Source organism: Plecotus auritus, assembly GCF_963455305.1.
Source record: "Plecotus auritus genome assembly, chromosome: 10".
In the NCBI taxonomy this organism is placed as follows: domain Eukaryota; kingdom Metazoa; phylum Chordata; class Mammalia; order Chiroptera; family Vespertilionidae; genus Plecotus; species Plecotus auritus.
In genome coordinates, this window is record NC_137785.1 from 10,308,028 (window position 1) to 10,331,068 (window position 23,041).

Sequence of the window (23,041 nt, forward strand, 5' to 3'; positions counted from 1 at the left end):
AGAGAGAGAGGAAGGAAGGAAGGAAGGAAGGAAGGAAGGAAGGAAGGAAGGAAGGAAGGAAGGAAGGAAGGAAGGGAAGAAAAATGGTCCCAGAGGAGGACCCAGGACAAAATCCATTCCCGGAGCTGTGCAGGTCCTTGATGCCTGCTCCTGCCCCTCAGGGCCAGCACTGGTCCCTCCTGTGGCACCTGCCACCAGGAACAGTGGCGCTAGAGTGTGCTGGCGCCAGACCCCTGGGTACTGTCCCACCACGTCCTTGGAGTGCGAGTGGCGGCAGTGCAGGCCTATGGCTTTAGCTGCCTCTGGGATTCCAGAGGAACAAGTGTAGGGAGAAGTGTCCCTGGAATTCCATAATAATTGCACCTGAATTCCAGGTCCCTGGGGGTTGGGGCGGGGCAAGTGTGCTATAAGAGAGCCACTCTGCACAGGGCTGGACACAGCTGACTTCCAACCGACTCTGGAACCCATTCCAGGTGAGAAAAGTTGCATCTGTGGGGAGGCTGGTGTATCTGGATGAACACCTGCCTCTTGCTCCTAAGTGAGGGTGGGTCGGAGGCCTGCACTTCTGGTTCTGAGAAGGAGGGGCTTGAGGTCTGGACTCTTTGGTCTTAAACCTAAAAAGAAATTGTGATAAGGAATTGGGAGGGGGAGGCGAGAGCGGGAATAGGAAGCCAGATTTCTGGGTTCAGCGTGAAAGGGAGTCTGGGGCCTGGACTTCTGGGTCTGAGGAAGGATGGGTTTGAGGAACTGGGCTCCTGGGTCTGAGGGAGGAGGTGGGGACTCCTGGGTCTGAGTGAAGAGAAGGGACCTGGAGACCAGGAGTCCTGCTTCCTGAACTCTCTGTCTTTCCAGCCCCAGCAGAAGAGGCCCTTCCTCTGTGGCAGCCACAGAGGCTCAGACAGGACACATGGCAGGTCCCCTTCTCCCAACCCTGCTGCTCCTACTGCTGTCCTTAGCCCTGGGATCTGCTGGACAAGAAGGTGAGGACCAGCCTGGGAGTCCTGACCTGACCCCTGGGCCTCACTTCTCCCACCTTCCCTCTCCAGGGCCCTCTCTCTCCAGGGAGGCCCTGAGTCAGGACCCTCCCCTGCTGCAGCCTCCTCCCATGGAGACGCGCCCCCTGAGCTGTGACCCCTTCCTTCCTGCTCGCTCCTGACTCCTGGGCTCTGGGTGCCCTCCAGCCTGCTTCCCGCCCTCCGTGTCTCTCTCATCAGAAGCTGGAGTTGCCTCCAGACCAGCTGCTGCTCTGGGTTTCTGAGCAGGCTGCCCCCGTCTCTCTCCATCTCCGTCTGCAGCTGTCTCTGCCCTGTGCTCCGTGCCTGCCTCTGCCCTTCTCCACACCACTCTGTCTGTGAGTCTCTCTCCATCACTGTCTCTGGGAATTCATCTACTGTGGACTCAGCCCTCCCCTGCTGCCTGCTACCCATGCTTTCTCCATGTCTCCATCCCGCCCAGGATACCGGGGAAAGGATTATTAATGGAGTTCTATGTCCAAGAGGCGCCCAACCCTGGCAGGTGGCCCTGTTTACGGACCATGGGATCCATTGTGCAGGGGTGCTGGTCCACAGGGACTGGGTGCTCACCGTCGCCCACTGCCACAAGAGGTACATGGCAGGGGAGCCATGAGGACTCTGTTTCTCTCTCTCTCGCTCTCTCGCTCTCTCTCTCTCTCTCTCTCTCTCTCTCTCGGTTTGTCTCTGTGTGTCTCGCCACCACACTCTAGGTCTCTGGCAACCCCCCTCCGGTTCTCTGTCCCCCTCATTCTGGGTCTGTGTTCCCGCACCCGGTCACAGGGTCTCCCTCTCAATGTTGCTTTTTTTTTTTTTTTTTTTTTTTCCAAGTGAGTACGTCGTGCAGATGGGCAGTGATCTTCTGGTGGATCGAAATGCCCAGAAGATCAGAGCTACAAAGTCCTTCATCCACCCCCGGTTTGACGCAGCCAGGCAAGTTCATGACATCATGCTCGTGAAGCTGAGCAGCCCGGCCACGCTGTCGTCCACTGTGAAGACAGTCAACGTGCCCTCCAGCTGCAGACTGCCGGGGACGAGCTGTACTGTTTCTGGCTGGGGCAGCACCACCACACATGTAGGTAAGGCGGCCCCGGTGAGCCGGGAATAGCCCAGCCCACAGCTCCCTTTTTTCTAAGACACAGGATACGGGTAACAAACCCTGCTTAGCCTCAGACCCAGGAGTCCAAGTCACCAGGCCTTTCCCCAGCACATTGAGGATTCTGCCGCAGACCCTCTTTCCCCTAACCCGTAATCCTGGAATCCCAAACCTCCATCTTCCGGACCCAGGAGTCCAAGAACCCCAGTCACCTTATCACGCAGACCAAGAATGTTTGCCTCTCAGATGCATCTCCAGATTTTTTAATGTCCAGGACCCAGCCCCTGCCTCCATCAGACACGAGAGTTCCTGCCCCCAGGTACGTCCTCAGAGCCAAGGATCCAGGCCCCCAGCACCCTCCAGGCTCTCACACACACAACATCGGGCTCCCAGCCACCTCCTTTTATAGAACTCTCATCATTCGCAACTGCATGGAGGGACCTGGAGAGCGTTATGCTAAGCGAAATAAGCCAGTCAGAGACCGACAAGCATCACATGATCTCCATCCTTTTTCACCCTCAGGCCCCTAAGTCTTGGCCCTCAGACCCTCCTCCCTCAAATCCAGGAGTTCAATCATTGGGGCCTATTTCATGACCATAGCATTGAGACACCCGGCCTCTCTTTATTCAACATCCAGGACCCCCCCCTCCTCCCACTCTTTTCTCAGCATCCAGGGGTCCAGCCACCCAAGCCTCTGACCGCCCCCTAACTTCCCCAACAGTGAGAAACACATCACAGCTCATGTGCTCCCAAGTCAGCATCCTCTCCTACCAGGGCTGCAGGAAGCTTTCCCCGACCATGTTGAGGAGATTCATGCTCTGTGCTGCTCCCCGCAACAGACAATCCTCCGCATGTAAAGTGAGTCCCCTCCTCCCCTGCCCTGGGTCCTGCTTCCTCTCAGGCCGTCTTCCCCTCCATCCAGTGTCAGGGGGGGCCTGACCCTGGTGCTGAGCCTTCCCTCACACCTTACCAGGCCCACTTTCTTGGTTCTCTCTACTCAGTTCTCTGCCCCGGTCAGGGTGGGGGCCCACGGGGGCCGGCGTGGCCTTGGGGGTGGGCACAAAGACCCTAACGTGAGTCGGAAAAGGGGGGCTAAAATGAAGGTAAGGGCAGTGAGGCACTGACTACAAGCATAAATTTTAGGGGGCCACCAAAAACTCAGTGACCAGGATGAAATATATTCTAATGTATTATTTATTTTATTCATTTTTTTAAATCTTTGTTGTTGAAAGTATTACATACGTCCTCCCTTTCCCCCCATTTCCCTCTTCCAGCCTGCTGCCGCCCTCCACCCCAAGCCTTCACCACCCTATTATGTGTCCATGGGTTATGCATATATGCATACAAGTTCTTTGGTTGATCTCTTCCCACCCACTTACCCTCTCCCTGCCTTCCCTCTGAGATTCCAGTCTGTTCCATGCTTCTATCTCTGGATCTATTTTGTTCATCAGTTTATTTTGTTCAATAGGCTCCACATATAGAGTGAGATCATGTGATGCTTGTCGTTCTCTGACTGGCTTATTTCGCTTAGCATAATGCTCTCCAGGTCCCTCCATGCAGTTGCGAATGATGAGAGTTCTTTCTTTTTTACTGCTGCGTAGTAGTCCATTGTGTAGATGTACCACAGCTTTTTTAATCCACTCATCTGCTGATGGATATTTGAGCTGCTTCCAAATCTTAGCTATTGTAAATTGTGCTGCTATGAACATAGGGGTGCCTATATCCTTTCTGGTTGGTGTTCCTGATTTCTTAGGATATATTCCTAGAAGTGGGATCACTGGGTCAAATGGGAGTTCCGTTTTTAATTTTTTTGAGGAAACTGCATACTGTTCTCCACAGTGGCTGCACTAGTCTGCATTCCCACCAGCAGTGTATCAGGGTTTCCTTTTCTCCACACCCTCACCAGCACTTGTCCTTTGTTGATTTGTTGATGATAGCCATTCTGACAGGTTTTCTATGTACAATATCATGTCATCTGAGAATAATAACAGTTTTACTTCCTCCTTTCCAATTTGGATGCCTTTCATTTTTTTCCTTTTGTCTGGTCTCTATGGCTAAGATCGAATGCAATATTTAAAAATGAATCTCTGCAAACAAAACCCATGTGAACAAAATAGAATTTTCAACAAGAGCAGTCAGTTTTGACTGGATTTTCCATTTGTCTCCGGCTCCTAATGGTTCTTCAAACCATGGTGATGGCCACGACTTTATCTAAAATTAAAATACCTTTGTTTGCCATGGATTTTTTTTTTTCTTAGTAAATTTGATTTCTAAGGTATTGCATGAAAATACTCGTTGCAATCACTGAGATGTTGTGCCCGGAGCTACTGTCTGGCTTGCTTATATGTCTTTGTACCTGGTCCTGGCTCTGGGGAAAGAAGGAGCCGCCTCCTCCTCCTCCTCTCTGTCTCCCCTTCCTCAGCTCTGTAACCCCCTCATGTCTCTGAGAATTATCTCCCTTCATCCCTCTTTACACCTCACTTTATTTTGTTTTCCTCTGTATCCTCTCTCTCTCTCTCTCTCTCTCTCTCTCTCTTTCTCTCTCTCTCTCTCATTCTGACTCTGTTATTCTTTCTATTTCCTCCATCTCTTTCTCTTTCCTCGCCCCCAATATTCCGCTTCTCTGTCCCCTTCTACCTTCCCTTTCTTCTCTCCATCCTTCTCTCTAACTCTTTCTCTTTGACTGTTGGCCTCTGTGTATTCCCACTCTCCTCCTTCACACGTTCACTCTCCCCTCTCCAGGGTCAACAAGATGGTGCATCTTGGGAATGGGGGTGTTTCTGAAGAATGGGGGTGGTTCTCCCTGTCCCCCCGCCCCAACCCCGGGAAAGCTGATTCATGAATGGGCACGCTGTGCAGGGACACAGAGCCCCACACCTGATAGCATATCACACTTGGTTTAACGTATTTTTCCGGTTGTGTTAAAACTCATATACTTGAACGTGGTGGCCCCATTTTCATTTGCACTGGACCCTTGGAATTGGGTCATTGATCCTGCACGTGGTTTCCAGGACAACCCTGGCCTGCATCCCAGAGTAAGAAAATGTGTTGATTCCCTGGAGATAATGCACCTTCTCCCAGTGGCTTGGCAAAGAGTCCCTTACCATGGAAAATAAATGGGGCTCTGACTTCCTGAAAGCCCCGCCCCCTCCCTGTGATTGGCCAGGACTCAAACCAATGTCTTCAGAAAACCTGGTTGGTCCTCTCCATGATAGCATCCATTCCTGCTCTCCCATTGGTCTACAGAGACCATGAGTCTCTTCCCATTGGCCAGGGTGGAAGGCTGTCTTCCGGAAGGACAAAGACTTGATAACCACAAGGTATATGAGACCTCAGGGATGGTTGCTCTGAAACGGAAGCTAATCTGCTCTCTCCCCTCCAGGGTGACTCAGGGAGCCCATTGATGTGCAAAGGTTCCCTGCAAGGTCTGGTGTCCACGGGAAATTTCCCTTGTCGTCCACCCTTCCACCCAACCTTCTACACGCGTATATGCGAGTACCACAAATGGATTAGTGATACCATGAAAAGGAATTCCTAATCTCTCCATACTGCCATCTCTCCATCCCTACGCCCTAGAACAGTTACTTCGCAAAAAATAAAGGCATCCATGACTTACAGACATATGTGACTTGACTGTTTATCAAAGTCATAATAAAATGTCAACAACAGCCCTAACCGGTTTGGCTCAGTGGATAGAGCGTCGGCCTGCAGACTGAAGGGTCCCAGGTTCGATTCCGGTCAAGGGCATGTACCTTGGTTGCGGGCACATCCCCAGTAGGGGGTGTGCAGGAGGCAGCTGATGGATGTTTCTCTTTCATCGATGTTTCTAACTCTCTCTCCCTCTCCCTTCCTCTCTGTAAAAAAATCAACAAAATATATTTTTAAAAATAATAAAAATAATAAATAAAATGTCAGCAATATTCTAATTGAACACTACAATCCTCTAAAATCTACAAGCAGAACACAGAACCTAAAAACCCCGGGACTGGTAAAAATGTGGAGAGACCAGAAGTTTCCACGGTGGGTTGCTACAGGTTGTGTGAAAGGGAGGTGAATCAAGAGATTTATGCATTACTTTCCATCTAGCCATTCTAGTAAAGCCGAAATGTGGGTGGGCAAGGTTTGAATGCATCACAACATTATTGGTCATAGCAAAAGAGAGAAAACGCTGAACGTGTCCCAAATGATTGGGTTGTTTACGTTAAACAATAAACGGATGGAGGTCAGGATACTCATGAAACTGTTCGGGATAATAATTATGCAGAGTTGTCACGCAAGAATGTGTATGCTACCTGGTGTTAAATGAAAAAAGAAACCAAAAAAAAAAAAATGTAGTATATGCATGTGATCCTCACTGTGTAAAATGAGATGTTCACAGAATAAAGAGCATGTGCCAAACTGCCTGTGGACAGAGTCCTGGGTGCCTCCTTCCTTCCGTTCCCCTTTCTGTGCCTGCGCACTTCTATAATCTGAAAAATACGGGCGGGGCCCTCTGAAGCGCTAAGGTTGGGGAGAAGAGACCTTCACAGAAGGAGGTGGGAAAGGAAAATGCATCTGATGCTGGGCCTCAACCTTTCTCCTGCCCCCAATTGATCTGTGTTTCTCCTCAGTATTCCCCATTTGTAAAATGGGAGACAACGGGGGGGGGGGGGGGGGGCAGAGAGAGAGAGAGAGAGAGAGAGAGAGAGAGAGAGAGAGATGGAATGGAGAGATGGATAGGTAAATGCCTTCTTCATCAGAGAACAAATGGGATGTGAAACGGTTCTGAGCAGGTCACAGGTGACAAGCTAGGAGAGAGGGAGGCGGTTTTCAGGAAGAATACATCTGCCATTTAGATAGGACACCAGAATCCAGTGAGGGCCTGGCACACGTGAGCATCCCATATCTTGGGGGGCAGAGAAAGACGGGTTGGGAAACGGGGTTGGTGGGCTCCTGCTCTCAAAGATTGTGGGGAAGGAGGGAGGAATCCCCCCTGTTTCGAGCCTGGCAAGGTCCCCAGACTTCTGGCGCCTTTCGCTCCCTGAGCAGCCACACCCCAGTCCCTGCGGACACACGGAAGATGGATCTTCTCCGGCCCAAGCCTCGCCCCTCTCACCTCCTCCAGTTTCTCTCGCAGAATTCCTTCCGGCCAACCTCCTCCGGATACTTCCTCTCCTAAGATCATCCCGCTCTTGAGTCTCCCTGGTTCCAAACAAAACACTCTTTCCCGCATCGCAAAAATTCTGCAGACGCCAAATTTCTGCAGAGTGGAAACCATGACCCCTTCCTTCCACAAAATAAAGGAGCCAAGGTCGCCCGCCCCTGCCTCTCTTTGACCCAAAGTTATAGGATCCCAGCCTCTCCTATCTCCATCAGAGGTCCAACCCTTCGGCTTTCTTCTTCAAACATGGGAGGTGGTGCACACAATCCCCTCCTTACTCAGACCCTTGCCTTGACCTGGAGACCCTCCTCCCTCAGATCCTGGATTACAGGCCATTAGCCTCAGCCTGCCTCTGGTAAGTTGAAGAAATGTCTGGGGGTTTGGGCCACCCAACAAGGTGAAGCTCTATCAATGTCCCCTCACCTCTCTCCAGCATGCCACCCAACTTCAATATTAAATCTAAACATTTTTTTAAAGGTAACAAAACAAGGCAGTTGCACTAAGTCTTCCCTGGAGATGCCTGGCCCTGCCTCTGAGCTCCTTTGCGTGGGTCTGGGGGTGGAATTCTTTGCAATGACATGAGGTAGTCCTCGTGTTGAACTTTTAAAGGTAAAGCAGGGAAATTTGTAGCATTGAATAGACAGTACAATGGAGAGATACATGTTCCTTTTACAGGTGATGCTGGGATAGTTAACAAGTCACATAGCTTACCAACGCATTTCAGGTAAAAGATAACAATGAGGAATGTTGGGGCCATCTCCTCAAAAAACCAAGGGAGTTACCTTATGGCCTGTCAACCACTCTTCTGAGTATCTAGAAAATTTGAAAACATTTAGTCGCAAAAATATATGCCCCTTCTATGTTCATTGCCATATTATTCACAGTGGCCACGACATTGAAATAAGTGACCTTCAATAGATGATTGGATAAAGAAGATGTGGTCCGTATATACAATGGAATACTACTCAGCCATAAGAAAGGATGAGCCCTCGCCAGTTTGGCTCAGTGGATAGAGCGTTGGCCTGCAGACTAAAGGGTCCCAGGTTTGATTCTGGCCAAGAGCACATGTCCGCATAGCCCCAGTAGGGGACGTGCAGGAGGCAGCCAACTAATGATTCTTTCTCATCATTGATGTTTCTATCTCTCTTTCTCTCTCCTTTACTCTCTGAAATCAATAAAAAATATATTTTATTTTAAAAAAGAAAGGATGAAATACTGCCATTTGTGACATCATTGATAGATCTCAAGAATATCACGCTAAGTGAGGTAAGTCAGACGGAAAAGGATGAGAACCACATGATGTCCATCTCATGTGGGATATAAAACTGCAAGCGGCAAATGAACAAATGAGAAAAAAAGCCCATGGACACAGACAACAGGATATCGGTTACTAGAGGAAAGGTGGGGGTGGAGGGAAGGACAGTGAAAGGGAAAGGGGGTCAACTATACGGTGACAGAAGAAGATTTGACTCTGAGTGCAAACACCCCATGCAATAGACAGATGATATGTGATAGACTTGAAACACATGTAATTTTATTAACCAACAAATTTAATTAACATTAAAAATAATGTAATGAGGAAATAGCAATAAAAGAGAAAATGTTTTCTGAAAAAGAAGAATCCTTACTTCTCTGACACCCAGCCTTTGCAGCAGTTAAAGCAGGGACAGAGATACAGAACTCACAGGTGTCAGATACACTTGGGATTATGGTTGACATCCAGGACTATGGAGTTTCTCACCCTCTCATGAGCTTTACATCAGATCTGGCCATGCCTTCTCATTGAATGGCACCGTGTCCACCAAGCAAGAGGCCGTGAAGCCCTAACATCTGCTGGAGGCTAATTCCAGCCGGTCATAAATGCAAGAAGTTCATCAAAAGGTTGGTGGCCCTTGAGGTTTCAGCAGGGCTGAAGATAACATATTATTGCCTGCTGGAATAGCTGAAAGCATTTCCCCAAACCTGAAAATCTACATGTTATTACCTGCTGCTGGCCAAACAACTGAACAGCTGAGGGCAGTTCCCCCAACCTGATAATCGCACTGTATACCAAACCTTACCTTTGATATGTATATCTGCTTTGCTTTAGGGCAATTTGTGTTAATAAAAAGCTAGGGGTCCAGAGATTCAGAGAACTTGGTTACTGAAGCTAGGTCTCCTCTGGCTATCCAAAATGCCTTCCAAATTTATATTTCATGTCTAGTCTCTTTATTAATTTACTTGCAGCCCTTCTCCAGATTCCTGAACCCTTCTAGATGCTGAGAAACACTCCGGCAAACATCTCCATCTCCCTCGCCACAAACTTCGTTCAGTCCATCGCCATTGCCTGTTGATTTTTCCTCCTAAACGCACCTTGAATCCACCCACTTATTACCATCTCCATCTCCCAAATGGCCTTACCTTAGTCTCCATCATCTCTCATTTGTACAATAGCAATGGCCCCTTTGTGACTCCACATCTGCTTCCTATCTTGCTTCATAGAGCAGCCAGGTTGATATTTTTGAAAATACAAAGGTTCTATGTCACGCCTCTCCATAAAGTCCAAGTGGTTCATTATTGGCCACAAGGTAAAGTCCAACTCGCCATGACCCACAAGGTCCTTCATTGTCTGTTCTCTGAGCTCCATCTGTACTTTATTCCATCTCAAAACCTTTACCCCTGCTGCTTCCTCTACATGATACTCTCCAGGCCCTTCACACTTTTTTATATTGATTTTAGAGGGGAAGAAAGGGAGACAGGAAATAAACACGCATCTATGTGAGAGAGAAACGTTGATCAATCCATTGCCCACCCCCATACATGCCCTGATGGGAAATCCAACCTGCAACCTAGGTGTGTGCCCTGGCCAGTGTGGCTCAGTTGGTTGGAGCATCATCCCATACACAAAAAGGTCATGGCTTTGATTCCAAGTCAGGGCATATACCCAGGTTGTGGGTTCAAACCCCAGTCGGGGAGTTTAAGGGAGGCAACCAGTCAATGTTTCAGTCTCACATCAATGTTTCTCTCCCTCTCTCTCTCCCTCCTTCCCTCCCTCCTCCCGCTCCCTTCCTCTCTCTAAAAATATCAATAAAAAAATCATATCCTCAGTGAGGATTTTTAAAAAATATAAACCAAGGCTCCCAGACCCTCCTCTGAGACCCAGGAGTCCAGTCTCATAGCCCCCACCTCACTCTGTCCAAGGTGAATGCGTGATGTCAGAGGAGGTGGCATGGGTCCCAGAGAAGCTAGTCAGCTCTCTTTCTCTCTCCCTGGGACACTCTGTGTGTGTCTCACTCTGCCTGACTTTTTTTGTCTCTGTTTCTCTTTCCCGCATGTGTCAGCTGTTTCTCATCATGGCTTATAGTATCTCTTTCATCCTCTTATGGATCTCATTCTACCTTCTGTAGAAAGATCTTCTTCTAGCCTCCAGCTTGAACAGAGCTCCCTCCTTTGATTCCATCACCATTTGTAGGGCAGAGGCCGTACCTGTGTTAGCTTAGCATGGGTCATGCATCCATCCCAATGGGTGGGAGGGTCTATAGACGCCTAATTGGCAGTTTCGCCAAAAGAAGAAGAGTAGGCAGCTTTCCAAGAAGTAGAGAGTTGTTCTTGGAGAAGGGGGAAGTGAATCCAGGAATCAGAAACAATCGGCCTTCAGAACACAAAGGTGCTAAACCAGAAGGTTCGGGATCAGTGTCCAGGATCCGCCAGGGCAACACAGCTGGCAGGACAATCAGGTGCCAATTGTGAGGTGAGAACAGGAGCTAGAAATGAGTCATCAAGCATAGGTTCAGGAGGTAGGTCTGAGGACAAGGGTGATATGAGTTGAGGTGGGAGGGGGGCTTTTAGGAACAGGTCTGGGTCTAAATCCAAGGGCATGGCATGGCTGGGATGTGGGATTCTTACCGAGGTGCAGGCAGGGGCAGGGGGAGGGGGCAGCTTGCATCATTAATAGCCTCCTGGGGACCTGAATTTGGTTTCAGCCAACTGAGAATCTGACAGTATGGGAGGGTATCCCAGGGAAATTTCCTTTGTGGAGTGTGGGCTTGTGCGATGGTGACACTGTGAGCAGTCCCCAGCCTTCGAATTCTACCCCTTTTGACTCCTGACCTGAATGAGCTCACCTCTGTAAGTCTCCGTGTTCTCATCTATAAAAACATGGAAGACAATCCTCACTTGAACCTATGTGAGGAGTGGTGACAAGATCTAACAAGCGTCTGACACATTACACAGAACGTACAACAGGAAATCAAAGCTGCTTTATTCTCTGGGTGATGTGGTCAGACAGCTAATATAAATTCAGTGCCTGCTACAGGCTCTCCATTTTTCTTTCATTATTTTATTAAACCCTTCCATTTGCCTTGAGAAGTACATTTTCTGCCCCCCACTTGAGAGAGCAGGGGACACAGTGAGGCTTGGAAACATTAAGTTACTTATCTGGAATGACAGGGAAGTCGATAAGGATGCAAGCCTGGGCTGGTCTGACTTGTGAAGCCAAATTCTGTCATGTCCCATGGCTGTGTGGCTGAGGGATCAAGGAAGGACTGAGTCCAAAGTTGTCAGAACTGTGCCCCACCAGTGTGGCTCAGTGGTTGAGCATCAAACTATGAACCAGGGGGTCCTAGTTTGATTTCTGATCAGGGCACATGCCCAGGTTGTGGGCTCGATCCCAAGTAGGGAGGGTGCAGACGGCAGCCGATCGATGATTCGCTGTCATCATTGATGTTTCTATCTCTCTCTCCCTCTCCCTTCCTCTCTGAAATCAATAAAAACATACGGTTTTTAAAAGTTGTCAGAACTGTGGATGCCAATGATTTTCAAACCAGTATTAAGTGCCTCCTGTGTTCTCTGGTCTGGGCTGAGTGCTAAAGACACATCCCCTCTGCTTGTACAGACCAGTGTTTAGCAACAAAATCAGAAAAAAATAATTAAAAACACTGACAGGTATGCAAATCTTAGCAGAAGAGAAGTCTGGCTATTTATTAGTAAATACCAGGGCTTCAGAGGATTGGATTTACATTAATGGCTTAAGATTGGATTTTGGATATAATGTGAGATTTGAACTCAACATTGAGGTCTTAGTAGGGAAAAGTTTGGTTGTTGGAACCAAAATATCTTCAAACCAGAAAATAAACCTGAAGGAGATATGACATGAGATAAGGGGGCTCCATGGGGCATTAACTCGCCAGCTCAGTGACCTCATCAGAGACCCTATCTCCACCTTTCTGTGTTCAGTTATAACATTGTCTACTGGCCACTTCCCTCCATAGGTCCAAGAGAGCTGTATCACTTCCAAAATGTACATCCATAAGGGACACCATCTAACAGAGTGAAGGAGAAGTCTTCTCACGTCTTGCTTTGGAAAAAAGAAAGTAGTTCCCTGAAATGGCACAGTGGTCTTCCCCTCACTCCTCATTGGCCAGAACCGCATCACGTGTCCATTTCTTAACAATCCCTGGACCGCAGATATGGGCTCCCATGCTCCGTGCAGTCAAGCTCATTTGTGATCACATGAGCACACCAGGCTATCCCAACTAAATCAAGGTTCTGACAAAGAATGGCAGAAGGAGTGCATGTTGGGTAGGCAACAACCATGTCTATGATGGGTCAACTTGTGGGACCGAGGTAGAATTGGGGTAGGGGTCAGGACTGAGATGAGATGTAAGCTCGGAATGGGAAATAAGTTATAATCTGGGGTCTGACTTAGACGTGAGGTTCAATTCCACTAACAGAAATTGGCTGTCTAGTAGTCATCTGGCAATGGCTCCTATCTTGCTCAAAGTAAAGCCGACGTCCTACCTTGGTCCTCAATCCCTGTGATGTCCAAGTCCTGTGATGGCTCTGACCTCATTGTCCACCCTTCTCCCTTTGACTCATTTAGATACAGTAAAAAAAAACAAAAAAAACTTATCTGCTAGAACATTCTAGGCCACCCCTTCCCTTCTCACCTGAGTGTTCGCTCTGCCTGGGGATGGCTCATCCCAAGTAGCTACATGATTCATCCACCATCTCCTTCAAGATTTTGTTCAAAGGTCCTCTTCACCTGGGGTCTTTCTAATTGTTTTATCTAACACTATAACCCCTGAGGTTCCTGAGATGGAAGAGAACCAATAATTTCCTATCTATCCTTCTGGTCTTATATTTTCTTCATAGCATTTACTGCCACCAGTGCCCATATGCAAACATTCTCTCAAAATGGATCAAAGACCTAAATAGAAGACCTGAAACAATAAATTACATAGAAGGAAACATAGGTAATAAACTTATGAACCTAGGTATTAGATAAAATTATATTAATTTGATTCCAAAGTCAAGGAAAGTAAAAGCAAAAATAAACGAGTGAGACTATATCAAATTAAAAAGCTTCTTTTTGCACAGCAAAAGAAACCACCAACAAAGCAAAAAGGCAACCAACCAAATGGGAGAAGATATTTGCAAATGACAGATCCAACAAGGGGTTAATATCTAACCTACATAAAGAACTCATACAACTCAACACCAAACAAACAAACAATCTAATTGAAAATATCAGCCCTAGCCAGTTTGGCTCAGTGGATAGAGTGTTGGCCTGCAGACTGAAGGGTCCCAGATTCGATTCTGGCCAAGGGCATATGCCTGGATTGGGGGCTCTATCCCCTGGATGTGCAGGAGGCAGTCCATCAGTGATTCTCTCTCATCACTGATATTTCTATCTCTCTCCCTCTCTCTTCCTCTCTGAAATCAATAAAAATATATTTTTTAAAAATGCCAGCGCACCTGAACAAGCACTTCTCCCAGTAAGACATACAAATGGCCAACAGATATGTGAAAAGATGCTCAACGTCACTAGCTATTACGGAAATGCAAATCACAACTACCATGAGATACCACCTCACACCTGTTGGAATGGCTATTATCAACAAGACAAGTAGTCATAGGTGTTGGAAAGATTGTGGAGAAAAAGGAACCCTCATTCACTGTTGGTGGGGGTGTAAACTGGCACAGCCACTCTGAAACAGAATGGAGGTTTCTCAAAAATGTAAGAATAGAGTTACCATATGACCCATCAACCCCTCTTCTCGGTCTCTATTAAAAATTTTTGAAAATATTTATTTGCAAAGACATATGCACCCCTATGTTCCTTGCAGCATAATTCATGGTGGCGAAGACGTGGAAACAACTGAAGTATCCTTCCATAGATGATTGGATAAAGAAGATGTGGTACTTATATATAACTAGAGGCCTAGTGCATAAAATTCGTGCATGGGTGGGGAGGGGCGTCCCTCAGCCCGGCCTGCACTCTCTCACAATCCGGGACTCCTTGGGGGATGTCCGACTGCCAGTTTAGGCCCAATCCCACATCCCTCTTGCAATCCAGGACCGCTGGCTCCTAACCGCTCACCTGCCTGCCTGCCTGATCACCCCTAACCACTCACCTGCCTGCCTGATGGCCCCTAACTGCTTGCCAGCCTGCCTGATCTCCCCTAATCACTCTGCCTGCTTGTCTGATCACCCCTAACTGCCTCTGCCTCAGCCCCTACCACCGTGGCTTTGTCCAGAAGGACATCCAGAAGGTTGTTCAGCTGTCTGGTCTAATTAGCATATTACGCTTTTATTATTATAGATGTAATACTATTCAACCATAAGAAAAGATGAAATGCTGTCATTTATGACCACATGGAATATCAGGCTAAGCAAAATAAATCAAACAGAAAAAGTCAAGAACTATGTGACTTCACTTTTAGGTAGGATATAAAACTGAAAACAACAAATGAACAAACAAGTAGAACAAACAAGCAAAAACTCATAGACACGGACAACAGTATGGCGGTTAACATTGGGAAGGGGGCTAAGGGGAAGCAAAGGGTAAAGAGGGTCGCCCTAACAGGTTTGGCTCAGTGGATAGAGCGTTGGCCTGTGGACTCTAGGGTCCCAGGTTCGATTCCAGTCAAGGACATGTACCTTGGTTACAGGCACATCCCCAGTAGGGGGTGTGCAGGAAGCAGCTGATTGATGTTTCTCTCTCATGGATGTTTCTAACTCTCTCTCCCTTCCTCTCTGTGAAAAATCAATAAAATATATATATTTTTTAAAGGGTAAGGAGGGTCAAATATATGGTGATGGGAGGTTATTTGACTTCAGGTGGTGGGCACACAACGCAACATACAGCTCATGTATCGTAGAAATATACACTTGAAACCTATCGAGGGTGGGGCCAACCTCAGTTTATAGTTGTGAGCACACGAAATACAATTTGTTCTTGTATTACCATTTATTCATTATTGTACGATTTTCCATACAAACAATTGTAAGCCTGCTTTTGTCCCATGCTGTGTAAACGTATTGACCAAGATCATCCCAATAAACTTAATAAGAAGAAAAACAAAAAAACAAACTACGTATTTTAAGCTTTTAATTTGCTAATCAAGGTCTCCACCCAGTGGAACAAGAGGCTCTGTGAAGGAATTTCTCTGTTTTGCTGATGCTGTGTCCTCAGAGGCCAGGATAGTTTCCGGCTCAGAGTAAACGCACGGTGGATATTTTTTTTGGAATGAATGCAATGAGCAAAGTGAGACAATACTCAGTACAGGTATTTTTGTTAACAAATGCATAGTAGGTATCGAAATCAATGTGTACTATCAGGCACAGACCAAGTGATAGCAGTAATCATTTAGTGGGGTGGAGTCAGGAGAGCCTGCCCTTTCTCATTCGTAGTACCCCTATACTAGGGTTGGCGCTGGGTTCAGGCTCGCAGACACGTCTGGGATTCTGCCTAGACCAGTTCCCCCAGGCTGAGCAGAGTGAGGGTGTAGGGTCTAGGCCACCGAGGAGAGGGGAGAGGGGGCAGGGCAAGAACAATGGTCACATTGAAGGACCCAGGAGGCAGTCCATTCCTGAGCCCTGCAGCTCCTGGCCCTCCGCGTGCCCCCGGCACCTGGTCCCTCCCTGGGTAGCTGCCACCAGGGCCAGAATGTGCGGGGGTGAACCGGCTGGGTACCGCCCCCACACAGCCTCGGGAGGGAGGGTGGAGACGGTTCAGGCCTATTGCTTTAGCTGCCTCAGGGGTTCCAGATAACCGCAAATTCAGGAAGGGGGCGTCTCAGAGCTGGCTCCACCTGCACCCAAGGAACCTGGGTGCGGGGCGGAGGCGGGTGTGCTATAAGAGAGCCGCCCTGCACAGGGCTGGACAGGCTTGGCTCCCAACCTAGTCTGGAGCCCAGATCAGATCAGATCCACCAACAGGTGAGAAGGGGCCTTTAGGGGGCAGGAGGTGAGGCTGGCGGGACAGCTGACTCCTACTCCTGAGGGGAGGGGCGAGGGGGGGTCTGGAGTCCTGGTTCTGAGAGATGAGAAGCTGGAGGTAGAATTTTGAGTCTCTTAGAGAAAAGGAACAGGGGCACAGACTTATGAGTGGTGGGAGGCCAGATTCCTAGGTCCCCAGAGGAAGGGATTCTGGGGGCCTAAAACCTGAGCTGAAGGGAAGATGCGGCAGGAGAGCAAGGGTTTTGGGTCTAAGGCAGGAAAGGAGGCTGAGGGACAGGGCTCCTGGGTCTGAGGGAGGAGGTGGATGGAGACTAGGGCTCCTAGATCTGATGGGGGAGGTGGGTGGAGACTGGGGCTCCTGGGTCTGAGGGGGGAGGTGGGTGGAGACTGGGGCTCCTGGGTCTGAGGGGGGAGGTGGGTGGAGACAAGGTCTCCTGGGTCTGAGGGAGGAGGTGGGTGGAGACAAGGTCTCCTGGGTCTGAGGGAGAAGGTGGGTGCAGACTGGGGCTCCTGGGTCTGAGGGAGGAGGTGGGTGGAGACTGGGGCTCCTGGGTCTGAGGGAGGAGGTGGTTGGAGACAAGGTCTCCTGGGTCTGAGGGAGGAGGTGGGTGGAGACTGGGGCTCCTGGATCTGAGGGAGGAGGTGGTTGGAGACAAGGTCTTCTGGGTCTGAGGGAGGAGGTGGGTGGAGACAAGGTCTCCTGGGTCTGAGGGAGGAGGTGGGTGCAGACTGGGGCTCCTGGGTCTGAGGGAGGAGGTGGGTGGAGACAGGTCTCCTGGGTCTGAGGGAGGAGGTGGTTGGAGACAAGGTCTCCTGAGTCTGAGGGAGGAGGTGGGTGGAGACAGGGCTCCTGGGTCTGAGGGAGGAGGTGGGTGCAGACTGGGGCTCCTGGGTCTGAGGGAGGAGGTGGGTGGAGACAGGTCTCCTGGGTCTGAGGGAGGAGGTGGGTGGAGACAAGGTCTCCTGGGTCTGAGGGAGGAGGTGGGTGCAGACTGGGGCTCCTGGGTCTGAGGGAGGAGGTGGGTGGAGACAGGTCTCCTGGGTCTGAGGGAGGAGGTGGTTGGAGACAAGGTCTCCTGAGTCTGAGGGAGGAGGTGGGTGGAGACAAGGTCTCCTGGGTCTGAGGGAGGAGGTGGGTGGAGACTGGGGCTCCTGGATCTGAGGGAGGAGGTGGTTGGAGACAAGGTCTCCTGGGTCTGAGGGAGGAGGTGGGTGGAGACAGGTCTCCTGGGTCTGAGGGAGGAGGTGGTTGGAGACAAGGTCTCCTGGGTCTGAGGGAGGAGGTGGGTGGAGACTGGGCCTCCTGGGTCTGAGGGAGGAGGCGGGTGCAGACTGGGGCTCCTGGGTCTGAGGGAGGAGGTGGTTGGAGACAAGGTCTTCTGGGTCTGAGGGGGGATGTGAGTGGAGACTGGGGCTCCTGGGTCTGAGGGAGGAGGTGGGTGCAGACTATGGCTCCTAGGTATGAAGGAGGAGATGGGTGCAGACTGGGGCTCCTGGGTCTGAGGGAGGAGGTGGGTGCAGACTGGGGCTCCTGGGTCTGAGGGAGGAGGTGGGTACAGACTGGGGCTCCTGGGTCTGAGGGAGGAGGTGGGTGGAGACTGGGGCTCCTGGGTCTGAGGGAGGAGGTGAGTGGAGACTGGGGCTCCTGGGTCTGAGGGAGGAGGTGGGTGGAGACTGGGGCACCTGGGTCTGAGGGAGGAAGTGGGGACTCCTGGGTCTGAGCGAAGAGAAGGGACCTGGAGACCAGGAGTCCTGTTTCCTGAACTCTCTGTCTTTCCAGCCCCAGCAGAAGAGGCCCTTCCTCTGTGGCAGCCACAGAGGCTCAGACAGGACACATGGCAGGTCCCCTGCTCCAGCCCCTGCTGCTCCTACTGCTGTCCTTAGCCCTGGGATCTGCTGCACAAGCAGGTGAGGACCAGCCTGGGAGTCCTGACCTGACCCCTGGGCCTCACAGTCCCCCACCTTCCCTCTCCAGGGCCCTCTGTCTCCAGGGAGGCCCTGAGTCAGGACCCTCCCCTGCTGCAGCCTCCTCCCATGGAGACGCGACCCCTGAGCTGTGACCCCTTCCTTCCTGCTCGCTCCTGACTCCTGGGCTCTGGGTGCCCTCCAGCCTGCTTCCCGCCCTCCGTGTCTCTCTCATCAGAAGCTGGGGTCGCCTCTAGACCAGCTGCTGCCCTGGGTTTCTGAGCAGGCTGCCCCCGTCTCTCTCCATCTCCGTCTGCAGCTGTCTCTGCCCTGTGCTCCGTGCCTGCCTCTGCCCTTCTCCACGCCGCTCTGTCTGTCTCTTCACATCCCTCAGTGACTCCTCAACTTGGCCTGGAGGTGTGCTACCCAGTTGTTCTCGGTGTCTCTCTCCAGGAAAGAATTCGGGGGACCGGATTATCGAAGGAGTTCCATGTCCAAGAGGCTCCCATCCCTGGCAGGTGGCTCTGCTGAAAGGCAATGAGCTGCACTGTGGAGGCGTGCTGGTCAATGAGGAGTGGGTGGTCACCGCCGCCCACTGCCAGATGAGGTCCGTGGCTGGGAGCCCGAGTGTCTCCAGCGCTCCCTCTGGGTCTCCGCCCCCTCTCTCTGGGTCCCTGTCCCCTTATCTCTGCACCCCTGTTCCCCTCTCTCTGGGCCCCATCCCCCGCTCTCAGGGTCTGGGCCTCTCTCTGAATGTCTCTCTTCTCCCAGTGACTACAACGTGTACATGGGCAGTTTTCGGCTGAACAGTAGGAGAGGCCAGAAGATCAAGGCCACGCAGTCATTCGTCCACCCCAGCTACTCCACACAGACCCACGTGAATGACATCATGCTGGTGAAGCTGAGCGAGCCCGCCCAGTTGAACTCGGCTGTGAAGAAAGTCAACCTGCCCACCCAATGCGATCCGGCCGGGACCCCCTGTACCGTTTCTGGCTGGGGCACCATCACCAGCCCCGACGGTGAGGCTGCTCGGTGACCTAAGAGCACTGGCCATCGGCCCCTCTTCCTTCGGACCCAGGATTTTAGGTCCTAGGTCCTTGTCCCCCACCCCCACCCCCAACCCAGGAGACCAGAAGGCATGGCCCCTTTTCAGGTCTATAGTACTGAGCCCCACAGCCCCTTCTTAGTTCAAAGTCCAGGGCCCACATCTTCTCCCATGAGCACCCAAGGCTGTCCAGGCCCACACCTCTGACTGGCCTGTACTGCCCGCCTCCTCAACAGTAACCTTTCCATCGGAGCTCATGTGCACGAACATCAGGCTCATCTCCTCCCAGAACTGCAAGAGGATTTACAAGGACCTGCTGGGAAAATCCATGGTGTGTGCCGGCAAACCCAACTCGAAGACCAACGCCTGCAATGTGAGACCCCCCTCCCCCTTCCCTCCCTGGCCCTGCGTCCTGCTTCCTCTCAGCCCTGAGTCTGGGGGCTGATCCTGGTGCCGAACCACCGCTAGCACACTTTACCGTCCGCTTTCCTGGCTCTCTCTACCCAGTTCTCTGCGTGGGGCTTGAGTGGGAGCCCATGGGGGCTGGTGTGGCCCTGGGGCTGGGCACAAAGTTGAAGGGAATGGACTGACGGTGAGAAAATGGGGGTGGGGTGTGGGGAAGGGGAGTGAGGCACTGGCTTCAAGCACCAACCTTCAGGGGGCACCACACACTCAGTGGCCAAGAGCAATCCTATTCTAATGCAGTATTTTTTTTAAATCATTGCAAAAGTCCTTGATGGACAAAAATATCAGAATTTTCAATAAAGAACCATGTTCGACCCAATTTTCCATTTGCCTCTCGGCTTCCGTATGGTTCGGCAGAACATGGTACTGTCCTCGTTTCTCTAAAATTGGGATAAACTGATTGTCACACGTTTGTTTTTTTCTTCGTATTAAATGTGATTCTCAAAGCATTGCACTAAAAATATTATTTATTGCCACCACTGAGATTTCCTGCCAGAGCTTATGTCTCATTCACCTCACCTGGGTCCTGCCTGGGAAAGAAGGAGCCCCTCCCTCCTCTTTGTCCCCCCTTCTCCGTCTCTGTAACCGCATCGCTGTCTCTGAGAATCATCTCTCCTCACACCTCATTTCATTTTCTTGTTTATGTTTGTGTTCCTTCTGTGTTGGGATCTCCCTCTCTCGCTCTCGCTCTCTCACTCTCTCTCTCTCTCTCTCATGTTCTGCCTCGGTCCATCTCTTCATTTCTTCCATCTCTGCCTTTTTCCCCACCCCAGAATGTCTGCTTCTCTACACCCCTCCTTCTTCCCTACCTCTCTCTCTATTTCTCTTTGTCTCTTTGCCTCTTCGTACCTCCACTATCTTTGCTCACATTTGCTTTCAGAGGCAGGGGGAATGTGTGTGTTAGGGAGAGGGGTGATAGGACAGGGCTGTGTGTCCTAAAGAATGGGGGTCCCCCTCGCCCCCACCGAAGGACTGATTCAAGAATGTGCAAGGTGTGCGGGGACACAGAGCCCCCCACACTCAGGACAGGCCCACACTTGCTTTAAACTCTTGTTGCTGTTTTGAAATTCATCTCTTTGCTCCAGATGGTCTTCATTTTAATTTTGCACTTGACCCTATGAATTAGGTCATTGGTTCTGTTCCTGGTTCCCAGGAGTATTTTGTCCCACATTCCTGGGCAAGGGCCTGGATGGTGAATTCCCTGGAGACAATCCACCTTCTTTTAGAGGCTGGGCAAAGAGACCTTCGCGATGGAAGCCCCGCCCCCTTCCCGTGATTGGTCCCATTGGCTGGGGGCTCAAGCCAATGTCCTTTGGCAAGATAGCATTAATTCCTGCTCTCTCATTGGTCCACAGAGACGATGAGTCTCTTCCCATTGGATAGGGTGGAAGGCAGTGGTCTGGCAGTGTGTTGGGGGGCGGGGAGGGGATGTTAATATAAGACCTCAGTGCTGGTTGCTCCGAAGCCAAAACTAATCTGCTCTCTCCCCTGCAGGGTGACTCAGGGGGACCACTGATCTGCCAAGGCACCCTGCAAGGCCTGGTGTCCTGGGGCGCGTTCCCGTGTGGCCAACCCAACAACCCCGGTGTTTACACCCAAGTCTGCAAGTTCACCGATTGGATCAATGAGACCATAAAAAGCAACAGCTAATCTCTCCAAGCTCCCATCTCTCCAGCTCTATGCCTTGAACCGGAAACTGACAGAAACCAGGACATCCATGACCTGCAGTCATATTTGATTTCACCTTTGCTCAAAGTCATAGTAAAACCCCAACAATAGGATATGTGTGTAAACCGATGGAAATCAAGCAAAAAAAACCTAAGATTTAAAAAACAAACAACAACAACAACACCTCCGTGCCGGCAGAGATGCCATGAGACCAGGAGCCTCAACCACTGGAATTATAAATTGGTCAAATATATTCGGAAGGCACTTGGGCAAGGTAGAGCGAGACCCTTACTCATCACCTTGGGTCTAGAAATTCTGGTAAAATCTGAAACATGGAGCAAGGTTAGAATTAGTGGATTCTTTATGTAAACAATAAATACATCTGGGACGAGGATATTAATGAAGCTGCTCAGGATAATAATTATGCAGAGTTGTTCAGCGTCATGCAAGAATGTGTATGCTCTCTGATGTTAAATGAAAAAGAAACGTATATATATGCATGCGATCGTCACCATGTAAAATGAAATATTCACAGAATAAAGAGCATGTACTAAACTGCCTGTGGACGGAGTCATGGGTGCCTCCTTCCTTCCATTTCCCTCTCTACAACCTGAAAAATACGGGTGGGGACCTCTGAGGAGCCAAGGTTGGCGAGAGGAGACCTTAAGAGAGGGAGACGGGAAGGACAAGTGCATCTGATTCTGAGCCTCACCCCGTCTCCTGCCCCCCAATGGTCCAGGGGTATGTTCTTCTTTATTTCCCGTTTTCCCCAAACATTAAGTGGGAGACAGAGAGACAGTCAGAGAGAGAAGAGAAATGAGAAGTGCCTACTTCATGAGGGTTGAAATGGATGTAAAAGTGGTTCTGAGCATCTCACAGGTGGCAAACTAGGTCAGAGGGAGGAGGTTCCACGGAGGTTATGACCGGCCCACAAGGGCCTTCCACTCGTGAGCACCCAGTGTCCCAGGTGGGAGAGAAAGATGGGGCTGGGTACCTGTCTAGGTGGGCTCCTGTTCTCAAAGAATTCAGGGAAGAGAGGAGGGAGGAGGGAGGAGGGAGGAGTCCCCTGTGACTCAGGGCTCGGCCACACCCTGGGCCTCCAGCTATCAGAGGCTCCCTGGGCAATCACATCTCAGACTCAGTTGACAGAGGAATCTTCTCCAGCCCCGACTCACCCCTCTCACCTGTCTTTCCAGTTTTTCTCCCAGAATTCCCTCTGGCCAACGTTCTCCAGAGCCTTCCTCTCCTCATCTCATCTCCCTCTTAAGTCTCCCTTGGACCCCACTCTCCACCAATAGTCTGCATAGGGTAAAGCAAGACCCCTCCTCCCACAAAACACAGGAGTCCAGGCCCTCAGCCCCTCCTCCCTCAGACTCAAGAGTCCAGGCCTCCAGCCCCTCCTCCCTCAGATTCAGGAGTCCAGGCCCCCAGCCCCCTCCTCCCTCAGATCCAGGAGTCCAGGCCCCCAGCCCCTCCTCCCTCAGACCCAG

At 50.5% G+C, this 23,041-nt stretch overlaps 1 protein-coding gene across 1 annotated transcript; it reads left to right on the forward strand.

Moving 5' to 3' along the window:
• The first annotated feature begins 15,957 nt into the window (after positions 1–15,957).
• LOC308235662 (kallikrein-7-like) lies at positions 15,958–22,113 on the forward strand. The gene is made up of 6 exons (XM_080644696.1): positions 15,958–16,447; positions 18,249–18,376; positions 18,827–18,980; positions 19,145–19,392; positions 19,655–19,791; positions 21,378–22,113. Exons 2-6 carry the CDS (start codon positions 18,304–18,306, stop codon positions 21,531–21,533), a joined length of 768 nt encoding a protein of 255 aa, XP_080500822.1. The 5' UTR covers positions 15,958–16,447; positions 18,249–18,303; the 3' UTR covers positions 21,534–22,113.
• Positions 22,114–23,041: the final 928 nt, after the last annotated feature.